The sequence below is a fragment of the Gavialis gangeticus genome, unplaced genomic scaffold (genome assembly GCF_001723915.1).
Source record: "Gavialis gangeticus isolate Ggan-Ray unplaced genomic scaffold, GavGan_comp1, whole genome shotgun sequence".
Taxonomy (NCBI): domain Eukaryota; kingdom Metazoa; phylum Chordata; order Crocodylia; family Gavialidae; genus Gavialis; species Gavialis gangeticus.
The window spans coordinates 37,845,054-37,856,599 of record NW_017729008.1 but is presented as its reverse complement, the minus strand read 5'-3'; the positions used below and the strand labels follow the sequence as shown (position 1 = coordinate 37,856,599).

The window sequence follows — 11,546 nt, the reverse complement described above, 5'->3', positions numbered from 1 at the left end:
TGGCACCCCTTTGCTTTGGCACCCAGGGCAGTTGCCCCACTCACCCCCCACCCAAACTTGCTACAGCACTGTAGAGATGTTTTCAATTTTGGCCCAGAATTTGACCGTCCCCTTTCACATCGCTATATCTCATCGCAGGACTCCTTGCTATCCATTACATGTTCCCCACTGGAAAAAAAAAATCAACAAAGCCAGCAGTGATAGCCCTCACAGGCAAAACCCTACAATAAGAAACCCAAAGGGATATATATTTTGGTAAAAAAACAAGATTTCAGATTCCAGAGCAGATGAAAATAAAGAGAACCACACAAATAAGTTACAAATGTTGTAAGCCTGTGAATTAGGAATTCATCAGAAGTACAAGAAGCAGAAAAGAGGGGTAGCCCCTCAGCGGAGATGTGCGTGGAAAAATCAATGAAAGTTAATTAGGCATATATTTAGCTTCATTGCAGTATCCAACTGCAGAATTCAGTACCAAGTGCAACTATTAGACACCCCTCAGTTTTTCCACCCATCTAAGAAATGTTTCTGATAAATGCCATGCTGTCAGCAAGAGCTTGTGCAATTGTGTCCCAGGGCACAGTAAAACAGAAAATGCTATATGCGGGACTTGACTCATTCCATAACTCATCCCATTTACATATCCCCTGCTGAACATTTCACACTGATGGTGTCTCAAACAGCATTTAAAAAGAGGCCAGGAGCAGTAGCACTGCATTTTGCTATTAAGATGTCTCTTTTAATAAAACCCAAGTCTCTTTATGGGGGTACAGTCACCTGGAGAGGGAGAGGTTTTGTCTGAGCTGACTAGGAAAGCAGTTAGCTTCATTGCAAGTGATCCCATGCTCTCACAGTGGTCCCAGTACAATTTCACAATCATTTAGCCATGTCTCCATTTCATCCAAGATTGCTTCCCTAGGTCCTAGCCTATATGACCTTCTTCTCTCCTACCTCTGGCTTCTGGAGTCCTTCAGACCCCTGGAAGGAAATATCGCATGCATTGAACAGGCACTTTTGCATTCAAACCAGTTCAGACTGGAACATAGGATTATATTTCCGACCTATTCCTCACATTCAGCCAATTTCTTAATGCACCTGCCCTCGTTAGAAATCCCACTGTAAGCTTACATCAGCGGCTGAAAGTTTCATCCCACAGTGAATGGGTAGGAATGCTGGCGTGAAGGAGCGCATGTTGTATTAATGGCATCTGTAGCAAACCTGGATTATACCATTTCACTAGTAACAGGTCCATCAAATGCTCTTGCAGAGATATTGGCATTTCGATTTCTATGTTTAGCTTTCCTAAAGTCTCGTGTAAAATGGAAAAAAATTTCCTAAGAGCTTTTAAAGCTAGATGTGTGCCAAGTATTCCTTTGATCTGCCTACTGTTCCAGCGATGGGTTAGAGGAGCTGTACATTACTCAAAAGATTTCACCTGCTCTGGACCGTCTCCAGCTGTTGGTTTGTGGGCACCCCTGCTCTTTCTATTCACCTCCTTAGAACAGCAGGTTCGTGAATGATTTGCTTTTTCCCTATCATCAGGTGGCGAGACTATCAGTCACCCGTGACCGACCAAGCAATAGCAAAAGTAGCAATGGTCTCTTACCTGCTCCACTTCCAGTCCCCGCTATGGAACCGATTATGACCCACATCAAAAGGAAAGCACGCTCCATGTAACTTGTTCAAGTCTTTTCTCCGTAGCACCGAGGGTGAGGAGGGTTTTTAAAGAGTAACAGGCTTTTTGCCGGGTGAATCAGTGATGTCTCCCTTTATTAGCGCATAATAAGAAGGTGTTTTGAAGGTTCAGCTAGGACATTTCTCTCTGGTCAGCAAATCATTGTTTTGCTGGCTAGATCTGCCTGAGAGAATAAAGCTGCTCTCTGTTCAGGTATTACTAACTTTCATCCAGGAAATCATGCTTAAGGCTCTGCGAGACAGAGTTTTGCTGTAGTAGGTAGGAAGTGGTTTGACACTTCAGAGTATGTGACAGTTATTGATACCATCACTGTTTCTCTTCAACTCTGGGGTCAGTAGAGGGGGGCAACATTTTAGCAGCAGGGGTTGGACCCCTGGACCCCAGACTGGAACATTTCTATATCATTGAATAGCTACATAGGAAAAGCGAACTCTCTCCAAAGAAATGTCATTGTCTCACTAAGACGGTGTTTGGGTGGTGTCTGGTTTTCCAGCGTGTGATAACAGAGAGTCCCTCTCTTGTGCCATCTATTCCAATCCTAAGGAAAACAGTGCTCCAGGAGTTGTTATTGGCTTTTCCCGGATATTTTTTTTCTGATAAAAGGGGCACTTTGAAAATATGATTCTTTTTTAATGTTAACAGCTGAAGGATGAACTTCTAAAGTTCCCTTGATTCAGTCTGAATCAACATTAGTTGAAATGGGCTTGGTCCTTTGGGAAAGGGGATGTGTTTTCCCATTCCTAGAGTATTTTCCACCCTCCTGGCAATGCCAACATGAAAATAACGTATTACAAAGTGAGTGGGGACGAGGGAGAGATGCTGAAGTCAACAGAGAAATGGGTTGTAGGTAGGGTGACCATATGTCCCAGTTTAGCAGGGACAGTCCCAGGTTTCAGAAGCTGGCACCAGCTGGCTGTTGAGCATTATAACGGATGTCCTGGAAAAGCAGGGGCATGGCATGCAGTCTGATCGGGATTGGGAGCGGTGCAGAGCACCTTGCAGGCACGCAGCTCTGCCCCTGCCAACTTGTGAGAGCGCCTGGGTGGGGAGGGTTGTAGCGTCCTGGATTTCCCAGACGGTGTCCCAGATTTCCAGGATTTCCATCATAGCTAAGTACAGACAGTCAAAAAGCCTGAGGCTGAATCGATTCAGTCTAGGCAGCATCCTCTAAACTGCATAGGTTGAACTGATAACCAGTTTTCAGTTGGGAAAGGCAGGGGGAAGCCTGCACTGACCCAAGCCAGTAGGTGCTGGACATTAGAGCATGTCTCCCAGCCCAGCCAAGTCTCCCCAGTACATGCCCCCCAACCCCACTCTCTTTCCCCCCTGCAACAGGGGGTTTAGATGCTCCCTTCCTGGTCCCCCAGCCCAGGCAGCCCTGGGGAGCAACAGGAACTCCCTCTCCCCCTTCCCAGCTGCTGCCCCCGGAGGGAGGGAGAAGGAGTCCTCCCAGCTGGGTGCCCGCCCATGCAGCCCAGCATGGAGGCACCGGGGAGCCCCTGCCTTAGGGGGCTGCTCCCCACCCCAGCCCAGATTCCCCCAGCCCCGGGCAGCCCCAGGGAGCTGAGGGCAATCTTCCCCTCCCGCACCCCAGACCTGCTTGCCTTATTTGCTGCAAGGCCCAGGGGTAGCCCCAGGGAGCGGAGGGAAATTCTTCTGCTCCTCTGCAAAAAGTTTTGCCTCAGACTCACAGCAGCTCAGGCAAAACTGGCTGCAGAGGAGCAGGAGGATGTCCCTTTTCCCTCCACTCCCTGGGGCTGCCCAGGTCTGCCCCTGAGACTAGCAGGGGATAAGGCAAGCAGCTGTGGGGTTTGGGAGAGGCAGAACTCCCCTCCGCTCCCTGGGGCTGCCTGGGGCTGGGGGACCCTGGGCTGGGGTGATGGGAAGCCCTACAAGGCAGGGGCTCCACGGTGCACCCATGCTGGGCTGCATGGGAGGCACCCAACCAGGAGGACTTCTTCTTCCTCTCTCCTGGGGGAGAAGCTGGAGCAATCAGGAGCTGGGAAGGGGGAAGAGGGGAGGGCTGCTGAGGGTCAAAAAGCCTGCACAACGGGGGTTTTCCCTCTCCCCATAGGCTGTGTAGACCCTGGAGAGGGGGGTCTGTGCCCACCCCCCTCCATCCCACTGGGCTGATGGACTCAGGCAGCAAGCAGGCTAGGGAGGAGAAGGGCAAGGCAGTCCCTACTCCACTAGAGCAGACAGCATAGCCCAGGGCTGCAAAGCATGCTGGGATGCTGGGGGACTGTGAGTTAACTTGAACCAGAAAGGAGTCTGGGACAGAGTTCTATAAACTGGTTTGACCTAAATCAGTTAAGTCTGATACTACACCCAACCAGGTTTATCTTAAGCCAGTTTGGGCCATTTTGAAAGTAGCATGTGCGTGCTGAACTTCTGTTCTGTTACAGGTTTAACCCAGTTTCCGATCACTTAAGCCAGTTTATGTGTAACTTCTGTCCCTGGCCTACATGGTCAACCTAGTTATTGTTCACAGTAAGATTCAATTTTTGTATGGTTAGAAAGAATGAATCAATGATCAGTTGATCCTTTAATGACTGGCTAAGCAATTGCTATAGGCTGCTGTAGAGTCCAAGCTGTCACAGGCTGCTGAGGACCACCTGTACCACTGATGTACCGAGACCCATCTATAACACATCCAACCCCTTTCTGTCACACTGTTATAACATCAACTGGTCTTTTACTAATGGTTTGTAAATGAATCCCCAATACAAAGTATGACCGAGAAATGTCTGTGACACATTTTAAATGTTCCCCTAATAGTCAACTTTGTCATCTACTGACACAAGTTTCTGTAATGAAACATAAATACGGTCAACCTTCTCACCCTCATTCCCAAGAAGAGCCTGTGGCAGTCTGGTGAAATGTAATTGTGGATAACACAGAGCTACCATCATGGGATAGACAAGCTAACAATTAATTAATGTACTAATAATATCTCAGAAGACCACTCCAGCACATACCAGCTAATTTATTATTTAGGACTATCAAAGACTACAAGCAGTCAATGACATCAGGCCTATATTATCCACACTGAAGCTATTCAAAATGCAGCAAGGTCAGCAAAATCCTTTTCATGGCAAACTTGTTTACAACTTCTACTCCTATTGCTTCATCTCATTCACTTGTGCTTATCTTGAAAGGAAAAATATCCCAGAAATACCACAAAGCCAGGCATATAAATAATTCTTACTGATAACTCACTGGCTTTCTTAAGCGAGAAAACAGGAAAATACAAGATATGCGCAATTCATATAATTTAGTTGAGAGGGAGGAAAAAAGCCCTTAGTAGACCGTTTACAAAACAGCCAATTAGTAATAAAAAGCTTAGCTAAGCACCTATCCTGCCTAAAAAAGCAGGCTAGTTTGGTCAGTTATTTATTTAACATAGTGCTAGAAAATCCTTCTCCTATTGAGCATGCAAGATAGACCAGATATCCAAATAACAGCATTCATCAGCAGAGAGATCCCTTTGCGTGACAGCTCCTACATAGTGTGAGAAATCTTTGTATGTCATACTTTAGAGAAGCACGGTTTTGCTTCATCAGGGACTTACAGTCCAAGGCCCTACAACAGTCATGGGTAAAACCACACATAATGGCAAGAAGAGCAAACAGAGCTTGTAAAGCCTGGTATGGCAGATAGAAGCCTGCCCCTTGCTCTACATGCCTCTTCCAAGACTGAATTGTAATAACTGGCAGTGGCCACTTTCCACCGAAGCGCTCCCAGATGGACAAGTATAAATCAGCTGATTTGGAAGTTCCCTGGGATTGATTAGTGATGCCGTGCTGCTTTTTGGCAGGATTTTTGAATAAGACCTCCTGGTCCCTGCAACTATCCCCGTTAGGACCAGGCTTCTCTACTTCTCTACTTTCTTACACTCTGCTGCTTTCTTAGTTTGTCTCTTCTTTTACTCCTCAGCTTTTCCTGCATGTGGCTTGCAGGGCCATGAGAACTCCTCCTTGTTGCTTGCATTCGTCCTTTTTCAAAGGCCTGCATTGCTGCATCCTCTTTCTGGAGAAATGCCTTTTGGATGTCTCTCCCGCGCGCTCGGTGATGAGGTAGCTGTCTGTATGTTTTGATAACACCCTAAAGCACTACCTACCTACAAGATGCTCCATGCCACACGCTTCTCCTGCAAGGAGAGGCTGAGCAAACAAACACAGGGCAACAGGGTGATCATGTTGCCTAACTCACGACTGGAAGATGCTCAAGTCTTGATGCAAGGGAGAACTCAGGCACCTCAAGTAGGACTTAGGTCCCCCTGGCTCTAGTTTCATGGCTCCTCCTCATGTGCCTGCTTCTCTATTTACCAGACAATGGGCAATGGATAAAATATATAAACAGTCCTGTGGGATTGGACTCCAAGCCGCCCTTTTCATCCTTGGGCTAGAGCCATGCTCAGCATTGCACTCTCTTTCTTTCTCTCTGTGCGTGCCCATGAAACTTATGTTTTTTCCTGCTCAGCAGTACAGCTTCAGAAAGAGTGGACTGGGCCTCTACCCCAGACTTGACCCCCCCTAGTCTGGTGGTTGGGGCACCCTCCTGGGAGGTCATACCCCGGGTGAGTGCTCCACTCACTAGCTTGTTGTATGAAAGATGGGGAGCACCAGCCTTGCCCCTGCTTGTAAGTGCCTAAGTATTGGAGGGGAATTTGGTCAATGGACCTTGGTCTTATGTGGGCATCCAACCCAGTACTGCAGGAAGGTACCTAAAAATCCCAGAGAGGGGTGGGCTTTCAGACATACTCCTCTTATTGACTGGCTTAGGAATTTCCCTGCTCTTCTTCCTCCAGTAAATTGCTGCCTCTGATGAATCTCATTCTGCGGTGCCCAGCTGCCCCCATGCACTGTGCAGGGAACTGGGGTACCTAAAGCAGGGCCGTGATTTCCAGGGCAGGGGCCTAAAAGATGCAGCAATGCCAAGCATTGCTATGCCAAAGTTTGTTTGTGGATCTGGCTCCCACACAGGACAGTGATGAGGGTGGCTTGAAGCATTTGGGTATTATTCACTTCCTAGCCGAAGAGCAACAAGAGCAGCCTTAGGAATGTATGTTAACATCCCAAAATGACCTTGGTGATTTTGAACATTTACCCAACGGCTGAGGAATCTATGCTCATGTAGGCTGATCACATCTGTGCTGAAGGAAAGATGCATTTGATTGCAATGAGGAAAAGCTGAGCCTGGAGCCTCATAGAGACACCATTGAGAAAAAAGAATTATTATTATTTTTACATCCAACCTCGGCTCTCACATCTCTCTGGCCTGACGCTGTTTTAACTCCAGGGGATGAGCGATCTAAGTCATGGCCAGAGACCAAAGAACCTCTCCTGAAGTCCTTTGGTATTTTCCTCATTGCTATCACCGTTGCAGATTCCCCGCTTTACCCGTCAGCTCATCCCGAGAGACTCTGAAAACAGGACATCTCGGGTTTACTGCAGAGGCAGACTCTGGTAGGGGCTGCATGTCTCTTCTTTTACACTGCTCCAGTCCTCTTCTCTGGCTGTACTAGACACAGCAGCTCCTAGCGCAGCTTTCCTGTGATCCTGGAGATCTTTGCCCCATTCGAAATGGATGGACGTGGATTCTGGCAAGTGAGCTGGGAACTCCCATCACCTGCTCTCTTGCTTTGAGGATCTTCCAAGAAGCCACAGGGGAGACACGGGACAGAACGATCAGAGCCCGGGATTGCACCGGATGTATTGTATATTGATCTATATTGTCCTATATCGCTGTGATAGTGGAAGCAACAGAGCCCTCAAGTGGTGGGACATTGCAAAAGTTTGCATGAGAGGCTGCCTTCTTACTTTCACCTGTAGCAAAAGACAGCCAGGAGCTCAGCCCGCTCTGAAGAAAGGCCGGGTTTTCTTTTGGTACAGTTTTGAGAGGAGAGGAAAGTGTGACACAGCCAAAGCCAGGTGTGAGGACGGTTTCTGTCCCCCGTGAGAAAAGAGTTTCTATAAAAGTGTGTTTTTAACCTAATGTCTTTACTACAGTTACCACAGAACAAAACAGAACAAACCCCAGAGCACACAGTCTCAAAATGTGGAGTATCCTCAGCAACAACATGGGCTTAAAATAGCCAGTTTTCCCCCGTATCTTGCCGCTGTGCTCCACGACATCCTGGGAGACTCTTACAGTCATTCCTATATAAAAAGTGGGATCCCTTCATATCTCTGATGCTTTTATGTAAGGTTAGCCATCCACCAGCTCTGTTGCTTCTCATGCCTGACCCTGTTCCCTTCTGCAAGGGAGGTGAATTTTGTTTTAAAAACCCTAGACTCCTCCCCCTTTTCCCCCAACGTGCTTAGGAGCTTGCTACGAAACGTGGGAAATCACTCAAATAGCTGACTTCTCAGGTTTGTTTCCAAGTGGCTTGTTCCTCCACTCTGGGCACAACTAAACATGCACATTTACTGAACAGTAACTGAAATTACTGTGCAGCACAGGCACACATCTACATGTGCACACCCATACTGTGCAATAAATATGGTGATTTATCCTGACTTGAGCATAAATTTGATATCTGCATCATGCAGGTATCAAATTTACACCCAGTTAGATACTACATAGTAACACATGTAGAGGTGCCTTACTGTGCAGTTACACTGTGTGCATGGACTGACTTGGGACTATATTTACTGCACAGTACAGGTATGCACATGTAGATGCACATCTGTACTGCACAGTAATTTCACTTACTGCATAGTATATGTGCATGTTTAGTAATTTTGGTTACTGTACAGTAATACTGTGTGTGGACCCGCATCATGTGGGTATCAAATTTACACTTGATTAAATACTACACAGTAACACACGTAGAGATGCCTTACTGTGCAGTTACACTGTGTGCATGGACTGACTTAGGACTATATTTACTGCGCAGTACAGGCATGCATGTGTAGACGCGCATCTGTACTGCACAGTATTTCCACTTACTGCACAGGAAATGTGCGAGTTTAGTAATTTTGGTTACTGTGCAGTAGTACTGTGTGTGTGGACTGACTTGGGACTAAAGTTAGTTCCAGGTTAGTCCACACACAGCATTAATGCGCCTTACTGCCTGCGTGTGTAGACGCTGGCCTGTTCCCGCTTACTGTGCAGTAATTTACTGTGCAGTAAATTTAAGCCAGTGTAAATACACATTTAGACATTCCCTCTGTGTACAGGAGATAGAGAAACAGAAACTCCCAGGATATGTTTTCATCCACTCCAGCCTGTGCTGAGGAGCTGTGAGGCTTGTGGTATTTGGTCCTTATGGCCTGCCTCCTGAAATGGAGGCAATATAATCGTGTTCATGTGGTGTTGGCACATGTCCATAAGCTGTCTTAGGTAAGCTGACTGGCATGTGCCCAGTGCCACACAAAAGCAGATCCATTAATTCCTAGTCAGGAGGTAGTGTGTATGGGACAGGTGTGATGTGCCCCATGGTGGCACTCCCTGCCACAGCCCTGAGCCAGGCTAGACCTACCCTGAGTCTGTAGCTGGATGCAGTGAAGAAATCCTTTCTTTACCCTCTAGTTCAATCCTGATTTGATCACCCCAAGGGTGATGCTGTCTCCTGTATGAAAATCTTGAAGACTGTCAATGAGGGCATGAAAGGAATGAAATTTTACTTTATTGACTAAAGACTTCTTAACTGAAAGAAAGTACAATTTTTTTGTAATGATGAGGATATCTACTCATTTGAACAACTTACCTAGGTAGATGCTCAGTCACTAGAAGTTTTAAGTTCAGATTGGGTGTGTTTTGTCTAAAAGAAATGCTTTTGTACAAACAAGAATTAAAAATCCTTTGTAGGAGGTAACTGCAACCACAGAATCAAAAAAAAAAATCGAAGGAAAATAGAGCTAGGCAAGACCTCTGGATCTTGCTTAAGTAGGATCATCCCTGTCTAAACCATCCCAGCTAAGTGTTTGTCCAACCTGAACTTAAAAACTGCAGTGATAGAGTATCCACAACTGCTCTAGGTAATCTGGTCCAGTGGCAAACCACCCACTAACAGAGGCATTATGTTAGAATTAATTTACTACTAAAAGATTAATCTTCCTCTCCTGAACCAGTCCTGGGGCAGATGATTTACTCAGAGCGGGCACGTCTACATGTGGCCGTATGGCACCTTTGTTACTGTGCCATCATTTAGTACTTCCTTTTGGAAGTACTAAAAGATGGCGCAGTAATAGCCTGCCCTGTGCCGTGCCAGCCATGCGTGGTTATTTTTGGCCTTTATGTTGCCATTGCAACATGCTATAATAAGGGAGCGCATTGCTACAGCGATGTTGCAGCGATGTCACAGTTGTTGCCAATGGATGCTACGGTGCCATAGCACATCGCTACCATGCCATAGTGTCTTGTGTAGGCATGCCCACTGTGTATTACCCATTGGGTTTTATGATGCTCATGTCAAATTTTCTGGGCCGCTTTATAAGCATCTGGTGCAATGCTTGAATGTGTACTAATACAAGAAGAATGCATTTTCTTCTGGATGTGTATAATGCCTTGCTATTTATTGTCCTAACTTTAAACACTACATGGCTTTGCCACCTGTTTCTCCCACCTTTAGTCATGTCCAGCAAGACTCCACTGATCTCCTGGTCATATGAAACTGCCTCCCATGCTTTCTTTGTTCCTTCAGTATAGAGACTTTGCATTTCGGTCTCTAAGAGCAGGAAGCTGGACAGTGGGATTTCTTTACTGACAGCTCATATTCACTCATCCACATCTCCATTAGGAGTAATGTTTCAATAACCTCATTTTTCCTCTGGTCCCGGCCTATCAACAAAATTTGGAGCACCCCTTCCTGTTGAGGAACTCTTTGCCTCCTTCCCATAAAGGAAGTTGAATTCAACTGAAGGTGAATGTTCTGCAAGGTGCTGGGAGCCTGGAAGTTTGTCTCTGGATGAGGCTGACTGACTTACACCTCAAAGGCCCAGCAGACATGAAAAATTAACGGCACCTCAGCCTTATCTTACGCTAGGAATCGTAAGAAGGAAATATCCAACTTAGCTGTGCTCAGAGCTTCAACAGCTGGGGCCTGGAAGAAGGCAACCACACACAAAGATAAAAAGACAGGGTGGCTAACAAGCATTTATTTATCGTATCGGAGGTCTTTCCTTATCTTAACTAACAGTTACTCCTCCTACAGAGAGAGAGAGAGTGAGAAAGAGAGACTTTTCTTAGAGGTTTATAAATGTCATCTGGTGCCATTTCACTATCTGGAATAATAAAAATTAGGGAGTTTGGGGAGGTGGGGAGTTAGTATATTTGCTGAGGGCTGTAGAAAAAGGCTGCTTTTTAAATCTGTTGTCTTCAGGTCTGTCATATCTAAGTCAGGGTGCTGCCTGTTCTAAAGAAGCTGGTTGTTGATGAAGGGAATGGTTCCCTGCAGAGATTTCCTCATAGGTGGATTAACACATGGGCCAGCAGGGCCCAGGCCCAGGGTCCCATGTCCCTCAGAGGCCCTGGTTGTGGCTAGCTCCTTGGCAGGGAAGCCAAAACCATGGTTTTAAACCCAATGCCATTTTTATTTCCCTGCCAGTGGGCAGCAAGCCGCAGGGCCAGCAGGGCCACTGAGCTAATCAGCAGTGGGGAGACAAAAACAGTGACAGGTTTAAAGTTGTGGCTTTTACTTCCCAGCTGAGGAGCAAGCTGCAAATGCAGCCCCCCTCCCCCCCAGTAATCAGGAGGGCATGCATGGAGGAACCTGCAAAATTAGAGGTGCTGCCATGCACACGGCCAGGAGCACAGTGGACAGCCAGGGCCCTACAGGTAAGTCTGTGGGATGGAAGGGGAATGGTAGAGGACATATCGAGGTCCCCATGGTGAGGGAGGGGCT

At 46.7% G+C, this 11,546-nt stretch overlaps 1 protein-coding gene and 1 long non-coding RNA gene across 2 annotated transcripts in view; one reads left to right on the top strand and one right to left on the bottom strand.

Annotated features, from left to right (window-relative positions):
• LOC109292242 overlaps positions 1 to 835 on the top strand; it is an 8,030-nt gene extending 7,195 nt beyond the window's left edge. The window contains exon 3 of the long non-coding RNA XR_002096083.1: positions 824 to 835. This is a non-coding gene — a long non-coding RNA (uncharacterized LOC109292242). The remainder of the gene's footprint in view (positions 1 to 823) is intronic.
• Positions 1 to 1,897, bottom strand: part of LOC109292241 — a 36,106-nt gene extending 34,209 nt beyond the window's left edge. The window contains exon 1 of the mRNA XM_019509615.1: positions 1,607 to 1,897. Coding sequence (XP_019365160.1) covers positions 1,607 to 1,673 — 67 coding nt within the window. The 5' untranslated portion in view covers positions 1,674 to 1,897. The remainder of the gene's footprint in view (positions 1 to 1,606) is intronic.
• Positions 1,898 to 11,546: the final 9,649 nt, after the last annotated feature.